This window comes from Amphiura filiformis, chromosome 6 (assembly GCF_039555335.1).
Source record: "Amphiura filiformis chromosome 6, Afil_fr2py, whole genome shotgun sequence".
Classification (NCBI taxonomy): domain Eukaryota; kingdom Metazoa; phylum Echinodermata; class Ophiuroidea; order Amphilepidida; family Amphiuridae; genus Amphiura; species Amphiura filiformis.
In genome coordinates, this window is record NC_092633.1 from 33,372,360 (window position 1) to 33,396,157 (window position 23,798).

Here is a 23,798-nt window from a genome sequence, read left to right on the forward strand (position 1 = left end):
TTGGGTAGTCATAGAATGAAATCGGAATAGATTCGGAAGACTTCACCCCAGTACCAATTAGTCATAAAAATACATCAAATAGGCCCCTAATGTCAAACTATAGATGGCGCTATAATGATATAAAACAAAAAACAAAAATAAAGAAATACACAAGAGGCGAAATAAATAAGGAAACATGACCTATATTGTCAAGCATGATACGAGGAATATGAAAAAAATTATGAGAGCACCTCCCCCCCCATTAAAAAATTAGTTTAAAAATAAATCAAAGAAAAATCATAAATATGTGAAAATGTGCATCATATAGCTAAAAATAAAGAAATAATTAAGCGAAGTAAACACAGCATGGGCTATCTTGTCAAGAATGATAATGAGCGCAGTGATATAATGTTTTTAAGATTAATCAGTATGAATAGAGGGTATAAAAGTGTACAGGGGCGAGCCGGTTTTCAGTGCCAAGGCGAACACTTCCTGTTTCCACCGGGACATGCGCTCGGGCGTTGTTTCGATGTGCCTGACCAGAATGCAATGCAGCGTACCAGTGTATTGGCTTGCTAATATGCTAATTATTCACATTTATGCTGAAATTGTTCCCGTTTTCTCACATAGATTGATAAAGGGGACAACATTTGACATTGTGTGTAAGTTTGAAGAGAATCCATATCCTAAACCGATAGGGTTACCCCCCTTTAATATAATACATTTGAAGCGTGAAGATATTGAACACTCTAAAAGATACAATTCCTATTGATTGGTGAATATAGTAGCTGAAAACATCAAAGGGATTTTTATGATATGCATGTGGTAGAAGTAATCCAAGATGGTGCCTTATTTGATTTACTCATTGGTGCGTGAGAGATGGAGAAAAAAATGTGCCATTCTATGCATCTCATTCCGCATTCAAATTATTTAATCATGTGTACACAGCCAAACTCTTAGAAACCTAAAATTGTTTGATGTACCGATATAAAAGTTGAGTACCTATGGTGTACCTGGTCATTCCATGTGTAGCACCCATGGTCAGATGGCTGTTGGGGTGACTCAAAAGACACCTGCTTTTTATGCAAACTGATTTTGTTTTGTTTTTACTCGAGATTGGGGGCACAGGCCCCATACCTAAATCTGTGCATGCCTATAGTATTGGTTCAAGGGTACCTATGGTGTACTTTGTGGCATACTTCTACCTTAAGTTGATCTCAGGAGTACAATGTAATACAACTTTTGGTTTATACAATGCTATACTATGGTTATCCTTTGTGTACTAGTGAGTATTTCTGGAGTATACATCTCTAGGATATACTGAACAAGAATAACATTTGCTACCAAATTCATATGACCCCAAAAAACATTTTTGCCAAGGTGCACTGATTTTAGACTCATAAACTGACCCAATCTGATCCACTCAGGCCAAAGTCAGAAATTTTGAAAATGGAGTTACTATCATTACTAACTTGCACAGTACATACAATTACTAATGTTGAATCCCCAGGTCTCTTGAATACGTGGTGGCAAAGTTATAAACCTTTTTTGTCCATTTTCTTATGTTTTTTATTCTTTTTTGTCCTCACTTTTTGCCTTTATCTCAGTTTCATTATTGCCAACTTTAGCCTGATCGGACCGTATCTGGACACAATTGGAAGATGTGCCCTAGACAAACCAATAAAGTAACACATGCTTCCTCAAAATCAGTGTTTTTCAACCTCTAATAAAACACATTACCTGCTGGTCACCAAAAACCCTTGCCACTTATTTATGTGGTCACGCATGTACACATTTCCCTGGAGCGTGCCTTGGAGGAGGTGTATGGATGTGAAGTTGTGCATTTTAAATTCAATTTCCAAATTTGTTTTATGCCAAGTTTATCAAAAATATGATGAGTCACATCAGAGGGTACAGATTGTTTCCTTTTATCCAGAATTAAAACTTGACATCATTTAGGGAATAATCAATAGTACAGCAGAGGAGGCATTGCGGTAGAAAATGGAGGAAAATATAATATTTCTTGGTAAAAAAGGGGGAAAACATACCATTTTAAAAGGGCATTTTGTGATCTACAGCATCATCCCCCCACTTTTCTCAAAAGAAGTTGAGATTTTTATACCACTGGATACCTCTGGCTACATAATTTTTATGTGTAAAATATTTCTTGCAGATTAATTCGTTTAGCAAAGATATCCTGAAATTTGAATTTCATTCTGGTATACCAGAACAAAATTACAACACATTGTCTATGGAGCAGTGTAATACACATAATCATGCATAACTCGCAAACGCAAAATCGGAATCAACTGAAATTTTGGGAATAAGCTTTTTTCATAGATATCAAAAAATGACATTAAAAGAAGATGATAGGACAACAAAATACTCCTTTAAATGGTGAAACTATATTTGAGTGAGGATTTTTTAAGCAAATGTGAGGTGAGAATGCAACAAATGTGAGGTGAGAATGCAATTCTTTTTGTTCTACAAATTGTGCACACCCCCATTCCTCCATAAATAATGTTTGGCCCTAAAATAAGGGAAACCCAAAGTTTCTATCTTGTGCCAGAAAAAAAGTTAGAAAAAATGTATCTGAACTTCCTTACAAATTTGTGATTAAAAACATTTTTGTCAGTTGAATTGGCTTATCTTTTTAAACAAGATTCTCAGTATAATATGGAGCGTCACACTTCTTAAGTATCAAGTAAAGCTCAATTTCATCACAATTCCTTTTTAATAGTTTTTTTTCCAGTTGATATGGTTTACTTTATTTTAAAATCAGCTTTGCTGATAAGATTCACACTTTGATATGGAGCATCACACGTGTCATTAATTTTACCCTACTTTTAATCAGATATACATATATATATATATACCGTATCTATATATATCTACATAAATATTATGTATGCATCATCATGATTTAATTTACCAATGAACCACTATACTAGTAGCATACAACCAGTTTTGTCTAATGATCATAAATTTTCAAGAGCCATTTAACACACCGATAAAGGCTTTGATTAAGTGTTATATCACCTGGCACTCTTGCATGATAATAATGAAATGAGTTTTCAAAATCTATCTCGTAAAACTAAACACTCATCATTCCAATTACAGATATTGCCATTAGGAAATGGTTGTGTTATTATAACCTAAAATAAATGTATCATTTTGGTGACTATAAATGGTGTAATTTATCCCACGTTAAATGGAGCATATCATACGGAGGCATATGATGAAACACTTGGGAGTTTCTCACTGTTGGCATCAACCTGTATACCCTGATAGCATCATAACAATTGCTCTCTCAAAAATTCAAGTTGAATTCATTTGGGTATAATAGATATTCTGCGCTTGATTTCTGGCCTTGATTACTGATGAGTTTGGCTCTTCCTCTTAAAATACACACTCCCCCTGTGGAAGATTTTGGAAATATTTTCCACATGGGGAGTATGATTTTCAAATGGATTTAGCACATCACATTAGGCAGCTCTTATTTGAATTAAACCCCCCGAGAAAGATTCAACCTGAATCTTCCAACCTGAATCTTCCACAGAGGGAGGATGAGTTTCAAATGGAGCTGCCAATGTGTTTATTCCATTTGAAATTCATACTCCCCATCTGGAAGATAGTCCAAAATATTCCACAGGGGGGAGTGTGAATTTTAAATGGAATGGCCCATTTAAAGCTCCTGAGAAAGCTTCTATCATCTCAACAACACATTATGTTCAGGTATAGTTTCCTATCCAAGAGGCACAGTGGAAGTGTAAAACTGTAACACACACAAAGCTTAAATGAGCAGTGGTAGGGGGATGGTGCAAATATTGGGATGAAATTGACCAAAATTTATGCCATGCAGGCATATTCATTTAGATCTGTTTTAGACCCAAGATTGACATAATTCAGGGCCATTTTAGCATTGAAATTGGATGCTGTTTCAACAGGGATGTGCAGCTTGAGCTGCCAAACTCTTACTCTTTTTTAATGGTAATTTTGTCAAAAAAATTGTCCAAGATGATCCAACAAAACTGCTTTAAAGATAGTTAAATTAATGACTAATGTGTTATATAGCTTTGTGAATTTTCAAAATAGACTCATGTCTAAGTTTTTTCAAAACATCGGAGCCATGTCTAATGATATTTGTGACAAAAACCACCCACTTGAGTGGCACATCCCTGATATTCTTTCACTTTTAAGTGTTCTTTTAAGTGTGATATTCTTTTCACTTTTAATGTTTAAAAACATTCCTTGAAAACCATGTTCACAAAATATGAAAACCTGTTTCAATACTTTTGATATAGTGATGAAAATATAGCTCCATGTATGCAAGAATCTGGAGCACATATTGTGCTTAGTTAAAACCATTTACCACTTCTACAGACACACTAACAATCTTTATAAAACACTTAACACCTCAAAATTAATTTAGTATTGATAAAAATGACTTAATTTTTGGGTCACAGCAGAAAATTCAACACATCATAGGAAGTGTAAATATTATTATTGCATTCTAATGTGAACTAAAAGCTTTTGGTATTCATTTATGACTTGCGCTCTGATTTTATGCAGCTTTTTTTTTTCTTTTTACATATTGATTTAATTATAGGAGAGGGAACAGAGAGTGATAATCTTAGGGTTGACATTCCTGATATTACCATTCCTACCAGCTTCAAATATGCTGATAACTGTTGGGTTTGTGGTAGCAGAGAGAATATTATATATTCCAAGGTAAGGCTTAAATAAAGCAGTGACTACTGATAGGCTATAGGTGGTGGTGGTAGTGGTAGTGGTGGTGTTGCTGGTGATGGTAGTGGTGGTGTTGGTAGTGGTGGTAATGGTGGTGTTGGTAGTGGTTGTGTTGTTGGTTGTGTTGGTAGTAGTGGTGGTGGTGGTGGTGGCAGTGGTGTTGTTGTTGTTATTGGTAGAGGTGGTAGTGATGGTGTTGGTGATGATGGTAGTGGTAGTGGTGGTGTTGGTAGTGGTATAGTGTTGGTGATGGTAGTATTGGTAGTGGTGGTGTTGGTAGTGGTGGTGTTGTTGGGGATGGTAGTGCTGGTGTTAGTAGTGATGGTAGTTATAATAGTGCAAGTGGTGGTAATGGTAGTGGTGGTATTGGTAGTGATGGTAGTACTGGTGTTAGAAGTAGTGATGGTGTTGGTGCTGGTGATGGTGGTGTTGGTAGTGGTGGTGGTGGTAGTTGTGGTAGTTGTGGTGGTGGTGTTGGTGGTAGTGGGAGTGTTGGTGGTGATGGTAGTAATGATATTAGTAGTAGTGGTCGAGATGGTGGTGGTAGTGGTGATGTGATGGTGGTAATGGTAGTGTTTTTGTAGTTGTGTTGGTAGTGGTGGTGTTGGTGATGGTAGTAGTGGTGGTGTTGGTGGTGATGGTAGTGGTGTTGGTGGTGGTAGTGGTAGTGTTGGTGGTAATAACAGCAACTTATTTTGAGGTTTTATTGTGCATTTTTTATGGTTCCTTAATATAGCTAATTTAAAAATTTGCAAACAATATTTATGATCCGTTATAGGGTTAAACACATAGATCTTTGAAACCCAGAAAAAGCAAAACTGCTGCTCAGAACTGCCACATGAATGACACTAAAATATTCCAATATACAGTAAGTCAAACAGGCATTATTTACTGTATACAAATCGTAACTCTCTCCACATGGGTGTCAACTGCAGATGACAAGTGTAAAAAAAAATCTAAATTTGCAGAATTGTAAATTTTCATGACCATATTTGGAATCAGCATGAAAAATGCATTAAAATGAATACAAACAAGCCTGATATTGGCTCAGTGGTTCTTGAGATAGATCTTGATATTTTGAGAAAATATCTCAAAACTTACATATTATAGTTATACCAAATAAGAAAATCAAAAAGGTGTCATTACACTTAAGTCTACTAAAGATGGAAGAAAATAATAAAAAGCATTGAATGAGAATATTATTAAGATAATTCTAATGATGACAAGTATTTTTCTGCTTAATTTGACATCTAAATTATAGCCCAGTGCAGCTTCATTTTTTAAAATATGTATTCAAATAAATTAAAAATAATTAAATTTCATGTTATTTTAGATTGATATGACAAAGTGGTGGATAATTAAGCACACAAACCTTGCAAGAAGCAATCACTCAGCTAGTGTATAAGCTAAATTAGTAATTTAAAATCTTGCCTTGAATCCTAAATGGCCATTATCTTATTCAAATTGATTTAAAGAAATATCAAATGGCACCAAAACAAATTTCTACATCTACATAATTAACATTTTGTCATACCATTTTTATTTCTTGTAATTTGTGCCTCCTCTTATAGAACTTATATATTTATGGAGCGGTATATGCATTAGTTCCATATCTAAATTATGAGGTCGAATTGCGAAGACTAATAGAGCATATCTATTAACTCACATTACAAAGGTACCGATGCATAGTGCAAGGGTAATGTAGTGTGTGTTTTTAATAATTAATCAATTAATTTGAATGGATTTGATATATTTTCAAGATATCTGAGCCAAAATGCATACAAAATGAAGGAAAGATGTTAGAAGTGATACGAACATGGTACATAGATATTTTAATGATAATTAATGTTAGACAGCGTATATACTATTATGTGTGCTGATAGTATACACAGCTAGTCATTTCTTTAATGAGGTACTCACTTAGCCATGGTTGTACATTTGCTTTTCTTACTCCTAAATACATGTGCCACAATTTTGTTCTTGCCATAGTTCATGGCAGCATTGACACTTTCTTGGAATATTGGGCTATTCCATTTAAAATCCACACTACCTCTGTAAAAGATTTTGGAAATATCTGCCACAGGGGGAGCATGAATTTCAAATGGAATGAACACATTAGGCAGCTGTATTTGAATTTCATACACCCTCTGAGAAAGGTTTAACCTGAATCTTCCACAATGGGAGGATGAGTTGCAAATGGAGCTGCCTGATGTGTTCATTCCATTTGAAATACATACTCCCCCTGTGGGTGATATTTCAAAAATCTTCCACAGGGGTAGTGTGGATTTTAAATGGAATAGCCCATTACAGGATTCTTCCTGACATTTATGAGTGTTAAATGGACATTCAGAGATATGTTAATCCCAAACTACACTATTCCCCCCACACATCATTGTTTTGCACTTTAGAACATTTACTTATTTTGTACAGTAAATCCCTACATGAATAAGCTATAGACACTGCGTTTTCAACTCAAGAGATAAGCGGCAGATCTGAAATCTTTATGCTTGGGCATAAGGGTAGCGATCTCAAAGATAGACCTTTCCGTTGTTGATATTTCTGAGATAAAAAATGGTATAAGGGTATTTCCCCAATTATCAACCATTTTTAAATGACTTCAGATTTCTTCCGGTCCTTTGACGGATCCCTGAAAGTCCCTTTAATTTTGGCCTCACAACAACCCCTGCATTTTATTGCTACTGGGGTGATATCATGATGAACTCTGATGCTGTATATTTTTGCTTCAAGGTGATAATGATCTGGTAAAATGCAGGCGTCATTTGGTGAGAGCCCATTGAAATTGGATAATGGGAAAAATATTATTAGAGTTATTTTGGGTGAAGCACACAAAAATAAGGACTTAAGTGGTAAGTGCATTAATGGCATAAGCATATCTAGAGGAAAGAAGAGTCCTTTTTTGCACCACAATGTTGACCCACATCCACATGGTTTAAGGAAAAATCACCTCATTTTATATTCTGAATTAATGACTTTTTTACATAGTGCAACCAAATATTGCAATTTACTAAGGTCGACAAATGACCTAATTTTAAAGGTTTCCACAGGACAAGGAATGGGGAAAATTCATTTGAAGTTGCACATTTGGGTTGCTAAGTTGTGAATAATTAAACATTAAAAATCGTAATTATTAAAAAGGACTAGCTGTGTGTACATTGGATTATTAACCTTCCAACCCTTTCCAAATATTCCCTAATATTAAAAAAAAAATCAGTCATTCAGTTCTATGGCTTTGGTTATTGATAAAAATTATCATAAGGCACTTTAATGACAAGATTATAAGACAGCCACTTCAAGTTGTCAGAAACAATCAGTTTATAGCGAGTCATCCATTATTGTTAATGATTTTCAAAATTAAATGGTAGTTTTGGTGTTATTATGTACAGTATGCCAATTTCCTTTGTCAACCGTACAGCATTGTTGAGCTATAGTGTGTCTCACATAAAATGGGAAAGTACACTTGACATCAATTAAAGTCAGTGTTTTCTGTGTACAGCATTAGTATTTGGGGACTGTTCACAAATACTTATAAATGGGGGGGCTGATGCAAAAAGGGGCCCAGAAATTTTTATGAGTTAATACTATTTTCTATAGGATTGACATTCATTTTTCATGGCCAAAAAGGGGGCCCTGAAAATAATTTTAGGTCCGAAAGGGGGGGGGGCCTAAAAAAATATGTGCATTGTTCTTTTTGCACCAGGCCCCCCTGTTACAAGTGTTTGTGAACGGTCCCTTACTACCTTGCACAATCCAAATGGGTGTAGATTTCTTTTTGACATTTGGGGATGGACTATGGAGGTTGAACTATAATAGCTAAGCCAAATTTTTGTCCCCAATTGTAAATTTTTATTCCTTTTTTAGGAATTTTAATATCATTTTACGCTTTGCTATCCCCATTTTATCGCTGAAATATTTCTGTGAGGGGGATCCACCAGCATCCCCCTAGTTATGCCACTGGTTGGTGCAAAGTGTGTGAAGAACAGTGAATGCATTATCCAGGTTAAGTTAAAATGGTCAAAATATGACTGTAAACTGGAACAAATTTGTATGAAAATGTGCAGTTCTTAAAACCAAAATAGTAAAATATGAGGTTAATTTGGCAGCATGTATACTGATATTGGACTCTTGTCATATTGACATAAGCTTAAAAAGTTACCTTTTCAGAGACGTAGCTTGCGACGCCACCACAGCGTCTTCATTCATTCATTTTGTTAAAAACATGCATAAATTTGGCACAATATGGGGTGATTGCATGGACCATCCACCGCAACAAATATTGGGGGAATTTATCCCCCCCCCCATCCTTCGGAGCTATGCCTATGACAAACAAGTGTTAATTAATGTAGTAAATTGCCATTTTGAGTAAACATATTGCCAATGTATTAATCATTCTAGCAAAATCAGGCAATACTGATACTGATATACTCAATACAGATACTATGAAGACAGAAATCAGAATAAATGCCAACTTTGCAATTTATAATGTCAGGAATCGTGGGAGTTCCGATATTTTTTGGAATGTGTGCCCCGAGATGTGTGCATATAATGTGGCTGCATCATAATACACAACATTTGCTGTAAAATGAACTTCTTTTTTGCGCTATTCTCATGCTTTTCTAAACTAGACTGCTCTGCATTCCCTTTTTGATAAACAATTCATACCATTCCATGCATAAAACAAAAACACACCCCCAGTGACTGCCCTGCCCAGTATATTCTCATGGTTGGATCAGAACCAGAGGATGATTTAAGCACTTCCCACCATGCCACTGTGTTGACTTGCGGTTAGCACAGCTGTGTGAGTGAACATGACACCACTGCTCGCACATTGCATTGACGGGCATGGTTAAATTTGAATTTGGACTGATATATTTACAATAAAACGCATTCAAAATGCTAGTCGATTTCACATTTTATGTTACCTACAGAAGGTGTGAATTATCCTTTATGCATACATCACTTTTGTTCTGAAATCGACCAAGTAATAATGACACACGCACAATTCTTAAACAACATCTTTTGCACAGAATTCAATGGGATTTGAAAAGTAAAGTGGCAGTTGAAACTCTAGTGATAACACGTTTGCAGTGCATGATGGGGCTTCCTTAAATCATCCTCTGGATCAGAACAGGATTGGTGGATTTTCCATGGTTAGAGGGAATAGAGGGATGATAAATTAAAATGGTCTAGTACAGTAGACTATTCTAAACTTGTTGGAATAAACTTATTTAAAAATGAAACTGTAAAATTATCAAAATTAGCGAAATGAAACTGAAATTAGCAAAATAAATAAAAATAGCAAAATTATAATTCTTTGCAGCATGAAATTTTATCATACAAAAACTACAACTTTGGCAGTATTTATAATTATTTTGTAGCAGACTGGACTCTTATGAGCCACAACAGCCTCATTCCATTTGTCAAATTTCATTAAGAACCACAGCTCAAAAGTTAACCTCATATTGTGGAGTGTGAGTTTTTGCACCCCAAGGTCATTCCGTGGGTGTAGAAGTATATTATTAGGGGGTAAAGCAATGTATTCTTATATAGAAATATTTGAGATTCCAATGTAACATGCATGGATCTAGTTTCATGTGATTTTGCTATAGATTCCATGGCATATAATTATCACTGCATTGGATTTCAATATGAATTACCGGTACCTGTCAAACACATACCACCGTTGGGCTATTCCAGTTGAAATCCACACACCCCCTATGGAAGGCATGACTTAATCATCCCCACAAGGGGTGTAGAATTCAAATTGAGCCTCCATTCAGGTAACCCCAGGCCCATTTGAAATTCACGCTCCCTGTGTGGCAGACTAAGGTCACGTCTTCCATAGGGGGTGTATGGATTTCAACTGGAATACCCTCTGGTAATAACTAAGCGAGCAGAGTCGCACCATAATTTGTTTAATTTTGAATCGGACACACTGTAGATTCATTTTTATTTCTCTTTTCAACTTACTATTTCCTATAGTGTATCAGTGTAAAGTGGAGATATATTGCTCTCAAATATTGATCTCAAATAATCAAAACAAAAACTGAGTTTTAGTTGACTAATATCCACTTCAGCAATGCCTGAGGCATTTTACCTGGTAGTATATGAACTGTAATGTACATCAACATAGCAAATGGATTGTCCTGATATAGTAGCAATTGACAACACTACGCTAACAATAGGAAAGAGAACCCTTTATGCATTATTATTATTTATTTTCACTTGCAAAAATGAGGTTCAGTAATAGAAAAAGTGATGGTCAATCAATTTTTTTTCCTAGTGAGAAGGATCAGGCAATGGGCTATTCCATTTAAAATCCACACTACCCCTGTGGAAGATTTTGGAAATATCTTCCATAGGGGGAGTGTGTATTTTAAATGGAATTACACATTAGCAGTTCCATTTGAAACTCACCCTCCCTCTATGGAAGATTCATGTTGAATCTTTCTCACAGGGTGTATATGAAATTCAAATGGAGCTGCCTAATGTGTTGATTCCATTTGAAATTCATACTCCCCATGTGGAAGATATTTCCTAAATCTTCCACAGGGGCTGTTTACAACCATCAAATGACATTTTTAACAACAATTTTGTACGCAACTCATACAGTATGGCCAGTGATGACAATGGTCATTTATAACAATCTAAAATTATTTCATTTCTTCCTTTGCAGTATGGGGTTTTGTATACTACTTATTCATGGTATATCCAAACTGTGTAAGGTGTCAGGTGGAAGGTTTGCCAAGATAACAACCATACTAGCCTTTGCTATGGTCTTCCTGTATGGCATTCGCACACATACAAGGAACTGGGACTGGCAGACAAGGGAAACACTTTTTAAGTAAGTATGACTCCAATTAGGCCTAGAAAAAAATTGTTTGATTGGCGTAACATAGAAAAAAAAAAAATTAGGGTAGGTCGGTCGGCAATTTAAAAAAAAAATTTTACACACACTTTAAGCGGTAAATTGCGCATGATAAAGAACTTTTTGTTCCTTTTTTTTCAAATTGTATTTATTTTTTTATTTTTTCTATTTTTTAGGCCTTATGGAAATATTGTTTGGATTTATTTGAAATATTTGATTTATAATCCATTAATAAGGCCTAACTGGAAATATTACCAACTAATAAAAAACTCCAGAATGGTCACAATGTTAGGGGAAAAGGTTGAAAAATATTTTGGTTTGTGTGCATGGTTTTCCATAAGAATTATTTCAAGACAAAAGTATTATTTGCCCTATGTTAGCCATAATGTACAATTTCCATCAAATTTTCATTTTGTTATTCTTTCCTCAGAATACCAAAATAGTATTATAGTTTGATCAGCTCTTAATCGGCGGGCCTTGTGACATCACAGATTAATATCAATATATTTTATTTCAAGAATTGTCTTGTGACATTTTGCAAGAAACATCACAAATTATTAATTTACATCCTATACTTTTGTCTACTTTCTTAACACGCAAAAATGTATATGCCAGACAGGTCAACTATGTCACTGTTAATGTGGATCTACTTTTGGCGTAGTCATGTGGCGTATTTTTGGGGGCTTTGGGCGCCAGCCCCTGGGAGTCAAAGTAAGGCGGCAAAAATGAAGGCGGCGGAAGAAGAAGGCGGCAAAAACAGGGCGGCAAAAAGCGAAAGGCGGCAAAGCAATTAGCAAAGAAAAAAGGGCATAAAAAATTGAAAAAGCATAAAAAATTTTGAAAAGGTTGCTTTTAGGGCGCTAGCACCTAAAATCCTTTTTCTTCAGCCCCCCAGGGTTGGGGCGGCCACGGTACGCCACTGGTAGTGGTAAAAGCCTAACAATTTCCGCTGATTACCAGCTGATCAAAGTATATAGTAATTACTGTCAGGAAAGGTTCTGTCCATTTTAAAGCCAAAATACAACATTATGTTAAAATTTATTTGAACTGACAAACCTAACAAATTTGGCTGATTCCATTTAGGTGTAACTTAGGACATGTGTAAACATTACAAATATACCACAAAATCAGGTTTGAAAGAAAAAAAACCAATTTCTTATGATAAGATTGTACATTATTTATGGCTACCAATTTCTTTCTATAAGAGTGTACATTATGGCTTTAAGTGCTTAATGCCATCCCTGGTATATAGAAATCATGTGTTTATTTACTTTCTTTACATGTTATGCAGGTCTGGAGTAGAAACCCTCCCACACAATGCCAAGATGCATTATAACTGGGCTAATTATTTGAAGGATAATGGACGAAAACCTGAAGCAATTAGCCATTATCAGAAATGCCTTGAGTAAGTAAACATTGCTGACAAAATATTGATCCTTCTTGAATGATCTTATGATTTGCAACGTCATAATCCATGTAACTAATGTAATATAATGTTCATCGAAACATACTTCAGTACACAGTATGTCAGTCGGTGATATCTGCAGTATAGAAAGTATGTTAGATCTGGGATTTTCTTTTCCTATCTTCAGTAGATAGCATGCTAGCTTGAATGAATTTGAAACAATCAGTAGATAGGATGTTGGCTGGGATGTCAGCTTAAGCTATCTTAAGTAAATAGCATGTTAACTAGAATGTCAACCAAAGTTATCTTCAGTAGATAGCATACTAGCTTGAATGAATTCCAACCAATGCTATCTTCAGTAGATAGCAAACTAGCTTGAATGAATTCCAACCAATCTTCAGTAGATAACATGTTAGCTATAGAATGTCAGCCTAAGCTATCTTCATAGATAGCATATGTTAGCTGGGATGTCAGCCTTTGCTATCTTTAATAGATAGAATGTTAGTTTGAACATCAGCATGTGCTATCTTCAGTAGATAGCATATGTTAGCTTGGATGTCAGCCTTTGCTATCTTTAGTAAAAGCATTTTAGCCTAGCTGGATGTCATCCTGTATTCAGTAGACAGCATGTTGGCTGGAATGTCAGCTGAAGCTATCTTCAGTAGATAACACATTTGCTTTTATTTTAGTCAAATGTATCTTCAGTAGATAGAATGTTGGCTGGGTGTCATCTTCAGTAACCATATCATATATTGGATGTTAGCCTGGGCTATCTACAGTAGAAACCTTAATAGGTCTAAGATGTTTTTTGCTATCTTCAGTGGATAGCATGCTAAGTTGGCTTTCAGCCTATGGTATTTTGTCAGATATGATGTCAGCCTGGATGTGGCCTAAGCTATCCTTGGTATAATGCATAATAGGTCTAATATTGTTGCTATAAGTAGACCGTATGTTGCCTCGGATATTGGTCTATGCTATCTTCAGTAGATAACATGTAAACTTAGATGATGCCATGTGTTATTTTGATAAATAATTGGTCACATACGTGATAGTGTATGATGTCAGACAGTGATATCTGTAGTACAAGTCACATTAGTTGATATGTCAAAGTGTAGTAGCCTGTGTACTGTCTTTGTAACTGAAGAACCATAATTATGACCTAAAGGACTACAAGTGAAAGATTGGAATCAACTTCTCACTGATTTTTTAAAACTTTTCAATTTCTAAATGCTCTACCTTATGACATAAAATAGTATAATATTGTGTTGAATTGCATTACAGATTATACCCCAATCACACCAGTGCTTTTAATAATCTTGGTACACTGCTGACAGATGATGATCCAGAAGAAGCTGAATCTATATTCCGTCAAGCCATCTCTGTAGATCCATACCATTCAAGGGCACACTACAACCTAGCTAATACATTAGTGTAAGTTTGCTAACTCACTTGTTTAAAAAATGTGCTCTTTTAACCACCGGTGTGTCCAGGATCTTTTCTTGCGGGGGACTCAGAGGGGCTTTCAGATTTATGCGGGGGGCTTAATGGCTAAAATCGCTCCAAAACGGCTGATTTTACGTAATTTTTAACAAAGTGCAGGGGGGCTTTGGGTAGAACACGCCACTGTTAACTCACCCATAATGGGCTGTTCCATTTGAAATCCACACTCCCCCATGGAAGATTTTGAAATGTCTTCCACAGGAGGAGTATGAATTTTAAATGGAATGAACATATTAGGTAGCTCCATTTGAATTCCATATACCCTCTGAGAAAGATTCAACCTGAATCTTCCACAGAGGGAGGGTGAGTTTCAAATAGTTGGTTAATGTGCTAATTCCATTTGAAATTCATACTTGCCCTGTAGAAGATATTTCCAAAATCTTCCACAGGGGGAGTGTGGATTTGAAATGGAATAGCCCAAAGCATTATTTCTCTGTTGTGTTGTATTTATATTACTATGCACATTTAGAAGTAAAGAAACCTGGAAGCAATACTTGTGAAAAAGGGTATAGAAACACTTCTATTTTATATTTTAAAAATTGGCTGCAAAAGACCTATAAGTTTTCCTTAGTTGATCTATAAATGTTTCTTTTGATATTTTCTAATTGCAGGAGAAAGGGCAACTACGAGGAGGCTAAACTGATGTATGAAGCAGCTATGGATCTTGATCCCACATACATAGACCCTTACACTAATCTAGCTGTTCTACATGAAAAACAAGGCGAAGTCCAAACTGCTGAAAATCTTTACAGGATAGCTAGTTTACTACTGCCAAATAGTGCTGATGAATGCAACAATTATGCAGTATTTCTAACTCGACACGGTTAGTTACCATTAATTGTTGACGAAACACATCACATTGTAACAGCGCATAGTATTTTTGCCAACATATTTCTGAGACAAACCTATTTTTGTGGCCATAACCATGTTATGCGAGTAAAATAGTAATATCATTATTATTAAAAAAGTTGTTATCATTATCATCATTATCATTATCATGATTATTGTTTTTAGTAGATAGCATATCATGTTAGCTTGCATTTTAGCAAGTGCTATCTAATAATAATAATAATGGAGTGTATTTATACCATACACAAATCATCAAAAAGATCTCGGAGCGCAAAAAAAAAATCAGTTGATAGCATGTTAGCTTGAATTTCAGCATGTGCTATCTTCAGTAGATAGCATGTTAGCTGGTATGTCAGCCTTTGCTATCTTCAATAGATAACATGTTAGCTAGGATGTAAGCCTGTGCTATCTTCAGTAGATAGCATATTGGCTGCAATGTCAGCTTAAGCTATTGTCAGTATATAACATGTTACCCTGTATTTTATCTTCATTTTATTATCATTATCATGATTGTCATCATCATCATCATCATCATCATCATCATCATCATCATCATCATCATCATCATCATCATCATCATCATCATCATCATCATCATCATCATTATTATTTATTATTATTATCACTTTCATTATTTTGCTGATTAAGAATTCCCATTAGAGCTCTTGAAGAATTCATTTCTTAATTACTACTTATTTAAAAAGCTTGCAGTAACTGCAATTAGTATTGCAATTGTGAACACAATAGCATCAAGGTCTTTGATGCATCTATGCTGAGTTCTATTCAATGTACAGGAAATTGCCATTTCATTGAGAAAGAAGATGAATTATAGGTTGATGAGGTATCTAATTATTTATTGATGCTTATGATATTAGCTTTTGCTCAGGCTCAATGCTTAGATAATCTATCATTCTCCTTGACCACAAGTTAAACCCAAGATATTTTGTTTGCATGTCTTGAAATGTATATTGATGGCATTTTGTTTGCAAGCCATGCAAGCCAATGATTTGACAAAATTTACTTTTAATTAAAAGTGACTGTCTAATTAATTTGTGAATAAATTTTGAGCTTAATTTGTGAGTTTATTTGGAACATAAAGACTGTAAAGTGAATGATAAGAAAGCTGAAAGTGAATCTTGTCCAAGTGTGTCAAAGAACTAAAAGGCATTTCTGTTTTTAAAATGTGTGCTTCATTTTTGATCCACATCACTCAGGACATGGGGCTCCAAACTTTGAGCATGAGTTAGTTGTTAATGAATCCGTAAAGCCGTAGAGCAGCCAGTGGCATAATGACTATTTAGTTTGTAGCATATATCATGTCATGAGTATAAGCATTATAGCAGGTACATTTCAAAGCTATCAGGTAGATAGGCCTACATGCCTATCCCTTCATAGGTGACATTCAAAAAATGTAATACTCAAGGGTTACAAGAGCCTCAGGCCCATGGACAAGGAGCAGTGCGGGTCCCTTTTAACATCTCCTTTATCAGCCTAACTTTTGCTTAGGGCCCTGAACCTTCGGGCCTCTGGACATTGTCCACCATGTCCACTCGCTTGGTACGCCCCTGGTAATACTGTATAATATACATTCTCTCCTCCTCTGATAATTGGTACCACCTTAATAAGATTCCGTGCACTTCTTATGTACTTTCAGGGAAGCATGAAGAAGCCTTAGACCAGTACCAAAAGTGCATTTATATTCCTGATAATCGCAAAGTTACACATGTTAATGTTGCAAGGTTACTCAGACATATGGGGAAAACAACTGATGCAGAATATCACTATCTCAGGTGAGTCATACCGAGTCAATGCAGTGAGTCACATCACAACATTTTTGTGAGTCATATTAAGCCATTTCTCTGGTGATGAGTCATACCAAGTCAATGCAGTGAGTCATTTCACAAAATGTTTGCGAGTCATATTGAGCCATTAATTTGCTTCAGTGACATGAACTGCTGAGGATTAGACCGCAGTGTTTGATTCAGTTTTGAGTCGCAGACATGAAATCAAACAGGTGACTGAGTTACTTGAGTCACATGTTAAATAAGCATGTGAGCTCAATAAGAGTTATTTGAGTCAGGTATGAAATACACATGTGGTTTAACTCAGATATGGATTAAGCAAATGAACTCATTCGGTAATCAGTCACATGAATGAGTAAGCAAAGCGAGTTTAACTGTTACATTTGGGTCAGTAATGAGTCACAAGTAGGAGTAAACAAATGAGTTAAATTAAGTTATTTAATGCCAAGTATGAGTCACAGGTTTGAAATAAATAGGCAAGTGAAACTGATTATTAAATAAGTATATGTGAGTAAAAACTGAGTTGTTTGATTCAGTTTTGAGTCACAGATCTAGAGTAAATGGGTAAGTGTTAAGCTGAGTTATTTGAGAATTTGCCACAAATTCCATACTGCAGGCCAACAACCTTCACAAATATGTAAGTCGTGAGAACTTTGTTAAATTTTACATCCTTAATATGCAAAAATGTAATTTATGTTCTCAATCATGAAAGTTTAATGCATCAAAAATATTGATTTTCCCAATAGACGAGATATATAGAGTTTTTTGTGAAAGTTATGAAACTGGGATATGAATCTGGTATGTATATACTCAGGTAGCAAATATAAAACACACATGTGATATTGTTGTTGTTGTTGATATAGTCTACCTTGATATTGTTAGATGTGTTTCCGCGAGTCTTTTATTTAAATTTGTACACCGTTTTTATCAATTTTTTTTTATTTCCTAGGGCTCTACAAATTGAGAAAGATGCTGATACTTTACAGAAGTTGGGAGCCCTTTACTATAATACTGAAAGAGTGCTCTCAGCCAAGGCTGTGTATGAGGAAGCCATTGCCTTGTCAACAAATAATTTGGAATTACAAATGCAATATGTGAGTACACCTTGAACTCAAACTTGAACTCAAACATACTGCAAATGGGCTATTCTGTGTAAAATCCACACTCCCCCTGTGGGAGGTTTTGGAAATATCTTCCACAGGGGGAGTATGTTTTTCAAATGTAATTAGTCAGGGTTAGTCATTTTAAAACCCATACTCTGTATTATGGCTTTATACCTATATATTCCACAACTGGGGTGAGAATTTTAAATAGAAGTTACCCAACTATCTATTCTATTCTATTCTAAACTCATACTCCCTCTGTGAACACTTTAGCTAAATCTTCCACAGGGGGTGTGTGGACTACAAATGGAATAGCCCAATATGAGACATGTTCTTTCAAAATGAGAGGAGAGTTACAAATCTTTAATTTTAATTTGTATGTTCAGATTCTTAATCGTCTTAATCTCTGGATTATAAGCTTTAAATTTATATACAACTTGCCAATGTTGTTCCCTCACTTAGTGTTCAAAGTCAATATTTCATCGAAGACTTCTTTTGTTTTCATATGTTCAATGAACGATATCTCCTTTCCTTCCCTGGTGACTTTCCGCTCATTTTGTGAGAACAGGTCTCATGTATTAAAACAATCAAACAGGTTATTGGCCCAAAATGAATATTCCCATAGGGGTTGGATATTTCAAATGCTGTGCAGCTATTAAAAGGGCATTTCGTGATCAACAGCCTCATCCGCCCACTTTTCTCAAAAAAAGTTGAGATACCACTGGAAACCCCTAGCTACATAATGTTTATGTACAAAACATTTCTTGTAGATTAATTCGTTTAGCAAAAATATGAATTACGTTCTGGTACACCAGAACAAAATTACAACACTGGCCTATGGAGCAGTGTAATACACATAATCATACATAACTCGCTAATGCAAAATCAGAATCAACTGAAATGTTGGGAATAAGCTTTTTTCTTTTATATCTACTGAAAAATGTCATTGAAAGAGGATGCTAGGATCAGGATACTCCTTTAACATACCAAAAAAGGCACTATGAAAGAATCGGTCAACCTTATGTGAGATGTAACATCACTTGGATTTCAAGCAATCCCCATCTATCAGGACACATTAACCCAAAATATGCTTCTACATGCAGCAAATGACCTCCGAATGTGTTGTATAAACTCATCCCCACAACTTGAGGTCAATTTTAAAGCTATAACGGTTGATTGGAGGTCACTGAACTTTGCTGTTAAATACAAAACTACATTGGCTCATATAGTGCATACGGTATGTATTCCTTCATTTAGCTCATCAACTGACAAGGAAAGTACACATCTGATCTGAGTTGATGGATTTTCTGTGCTGATACATATGGTCATGTTATAGATGGATCAGTGCATTGGGATATCAATATATAAGCCTACACAATTTATCTGATTTCTTCCTATTGAATATGTTGCTCAAGTCTTCAATATGAGATGGGTGAAATCATGCATCTCAAGTTTAACCATGTGTGTTTAAAGTCAGTGCAAGGTTGTGTATCTTTTTCCCATGGCCACCAGTCTTCACCTTGAGATTATGTTTAAATTGTGATTTTGGCACAGTGAATAGTACGAATTGGCACAAAAATTGCCAGTTTCAATAAAAAATTATATACATTTGATCAAAATTGGACAATTTTGAGTAAAACTATTAACTTCATTTGGCGCTTCTACATGTGACCAGATCTGATCCAATCAGGCTCAAGTTGGCAATAATGAAACTGAGATATGGACAAAAGAGTGGTGTAAAAAACATAAAAACATTAGAAAATGGACATATAAAAGGTTCATAACTTTGCAACCAAGTATTCAAGAGATCTTGGGATTCAACATCAGTAAGTGTAGGTACTGATCAAGTTAGTATTTTTCAACATTTCTGACTTTGGCCTGAGTGGATCAGATCAGGTCACATATACGACAGAGAGTGAGTACACTGCTGCCCATCCTCTATTATGTAAAAGATAGTAAAGCTTGAGGAGCCATAAGGGGTATCTTGTTTTAGAGGTAATTTCCATTCTGAAAAGAAGTAAGGTCATTCCACAAACAGATACTTGGAATATTTGTACCATTTTGCTTTTTGTTACAGTTGAATTTCCAACTTACCCATTTCCCCTCTAATGGTGTTTTATCACTCTTTTACACTAATCATGCTTATATAGCAGCACCACCACTTAAGTAATACCATGCTTGTCCTTTATGTGAACCAACACAGTCAAGTCAGGCGCTTCCTTGGAGTGATCAAAATGGAGATATTAATCACATTATTGTGATATCAATATTACGCTAGTCTATATATAAACGTATCACAAAAAGTAATTAATCCATTTCTTGGATAACAATAGTCAAAACCTGTGAATTTAATTTTCCGACTGAAATTGCAAAAATGAATGCCAATGTTTTTGCACAATTTGATACCTCTTTTGTGTCAATAGCCCCAGACTCGTTGCCATGGTGATCTTTTGAATACAAAAGATGCTGAAATTGTTGCTTTGTTGCATGTTAGAGTGCTTGTCACTATGGACCACAATAGCCTCATCCTAATGGCATAGTCCAATAACCTCAATTACATAATCATAGTGCAAAATTTGAGTTCAAGTTGCGGAGTATGAGTTTTTGTACCCAAATTTTCAAATGAATGTACAAATGTATTGGGGTTTAAGAACTGTGTGCCTGATAGATGAGCATGTTTTGGATCCTAGTGTGTCATCCATAACCAACCATGCAGAGAATGTCATGGTGTATTGGTACATGGAAGATGAGAAATATTCTCAGAGATTGGTCAGTGCAACTTTGGAATCTTATCATTTTCATTTAATATTTTTGGGCGATGCTATTGACACAAATAAATTCATTATTTGCTGGGTTTTTGCAGCTATTTCAAATTAAAATTCAATGCAAATATTTTGAGCTGTGATGATTTGAACTTCCAAAAACAGGTTTATTATTACTTCTTGTGATGTGTTTACATAAAGCAAAGCATTTTTTTACCAAAGACAATCGACATTGTTATTGATATCAATCAAAAAGTTAGCAAATTGCGTTTTCCCAGTTACAACATACACATATTTACAGTATGAGCATTTTATGACAAAGCACAAGTTATCTTAGAAAACTCACAAATGTTTTTTGTTTTTGTTTTTGTTTTGGTTAAAAAACTATCATTTAAATGTTGGATTATATGAAAGTAATGAAAGGATTATTTTGTAAAACATTTTGCAGGGAAAAACACTATAACATTATTTTGTCAAAATGTTCTAGTAAACAATGTTTGCAAACATTTTGCAAAATATTTTAAAATGTTTTGCAGCAAGTTTTCAAAAATGTTTTTGAATGTTATTAAAATGCTTTATACCCTTTAATATATATCCTTTCTATATAATCCAACATTTAAACATTGTTTGTTCAGAAATGTTTAAAATTCACATTTTCATGCAACTACAATCATTGTGAAAAACTTTGCCACACCAAAGCGTAAATTGGCTAACATCCTTCCCCACTCCTCTATTGCAATATTGATTTGGACAACATCATCATCATTTCTACATTATAGTCTCCCAACATTGAAAGATGGGGGTGGGGGAAGGGGAGAGTGTAAGCTGAATGTGCACTTTCAACTATTATACAAAGATAATGCGGAACTATAACATACTTAGCTCTGGCCAGTGCGTGCTTTTAACACCAATGCTGGCTGGTGTGGACTTTCCACCAGGATTGTAGGTTATGGGTTTACTAGAACCAGGGATATGAGAAATGTAGTCAAAGTCACATTACTGAAATCCATAAATCAAAGCTACACTTATACCAGTCTCATGCATTGGGCTATTTCATTTCAGATCCACACTCCCCTGTGGAAGATTTTGGAAATACCATCCATAGGGGAAGTATGAATTTCAAACGGAATGAACACATAAGTCAGCTCCATTTGAATTTCATACACCCTCTGAGAAAGATTTGACCTGAATCTGCCACAGAGGGAGGGTGTGTTTCAAAAATAGTTGGTTAATATGCTTATTCCATTTGAAATTCATACTCCCTCTGTAGAAGATATTTCCCAAATCTTCCATCGGGGGAATATATACTTTGAATGGAATATCCCATTTACGCATGTTTGGGGAATATGACCTATAAATACCTTGTGTAGTTATATTCCTTTTGCACTAACGCATTCGGTGCAATGAAGTGTCTTGAAACTATTTACAAAAGTGTATCACATTCACACCGAGAGTCTAATTTTAGATGAACTTGACGCAAATTATATTACCGTTGATCAAACATAATAATTGCTGGAACTCATCAATAGTGTATTGACATTGAGCATAATCCTTGTATGTAGAATTGGAAATTAATGATGGCATAGCAGATTGATTCGCTATTATGTTTGACATGTGTATTGGAAGATACAGGTGCAAAATGTGTATATGCCATGGGCTGCTTTGTGCAGGTATTTTTATCAATATTTATATGGGACTGCTCAGTGCCAGAAGTGGGTAAGTGCAATAGCTGCCATGTATAGCTGCCATGTATAAATGAGAACAATATACTTTGTGCAAATCACCAAATATTGCACTTACCCACTTCTGGCACTGAGCAGTCGATTGATAGGTTTTTATTTTTAGGAAGGTTATTATGCATAAACAGACTATTTCAGCCAATTTCCCCCCCCCCCCTCTTAGCCCCCTGGTAATTTGACCATTTGCAATCCTGGAAATACCCCCTGAATGGATATCGCATATCGGTTTTCAGTACAATCTTCTCATGTACTGTGTTCATAATATTCAATGTCCCTAATTAACCATGCATATTTGTAATAACGTTATTTATAATAAAATATATACAGGGCAGCATTTCTATAACACTCTTCCTTTGTCCATTGGCACGTAATACATAGATGGAGCAGGCAAACAAACATCTGCATATACTGCATATAAGCTTCGCATCATTTGACCCATATAACATGTTTACAAAGTCAGCATTGACCGTTTCACATATACGAAGCAATCAAGCTACATGACTCCTGTGTGTCACCATGGTCGCAGGACATCAGTTGTATTTGTGTCAATTAATATATTCTTGCCCTTTTAACATGCTGCTATATGCCAAGAAATCCATGCAAATTGAACTAGCATTTCAAAAGATATTCAACATAAAATCTCAAAATCAAATTATCCACAAATGGCTCATCTTATTTCAATGCATTTCATATGTTGTAGTAGATTTGATAAATGTTACACATTGTATGGGATACTGAGAGGTTGCAGATATATTAGCTATTCCATTTAAAATCCACACTACCCCTGTGGAACATTTTGGAAATATCTTCCACAGGGGTGTAAGAATTTCAAATGGAATGAACACATTAGCTCAATTTGAATGATTCACTCCCTCTGTGGAAGATTCAGGTTGAATCTTTCTCAGAGGGTGCATGATATTCAAATGGAGCCACCAAATGTGTTCATTCCATTTGAAATTCATATTCCCCCTGTGGTAGATATTTCCAAAATCTTGCACAGGTGGAGTGTGGATTTTAAATGGAA

The 23,798-nt window shown here is 35.3% G+C and overlaps 1 protein-coding gene across 2 annotated transcripts in view; it reads left to right on the forward strand.

Annotated features, from left to right (window-relative positions):
- The window catches only part of LOC140155308 (protein O-mannosyl-transferase TMTC1-like), an 89,230-nt gene that overhangs the window by 50,243 nt on the left and 15,189 nt on the right, over window positions 1–23,798 (forward strand). For both annotated transcript variants that reach the window (XM_072178093.1, XM_072178094.1), the window contains exons 9-15: window positions 4,589–4,710; window positions 11,423–11,590; window positions 12,906–13,019; window positions 14,301–14,450; window positions 15,131–15,342; window positions 17,023–17,158; window positions 18,120–18,264. In XM_072178093.1, the coding sequence (XP_072034194.1) occupies window positions 4,589–4,710; window positions 11,423–11,590; window positions 12,906–13,019; window positions 14,301–14,450; window positions 15,131–15,342; window positions 17,023–17,158; window positions 18,120–18,264 (1,047 nt within the window). The remainder of the gene's footprint in view (window positions 1–4,588; window positions 4,711–11,422; window positions 11,591–12,905; window positions 13,020–14,300; window positions 14,451–15,130; window positions 15,343–17,022; window positions 17,159–18,119; window positions 18,265–23,798) is intronic.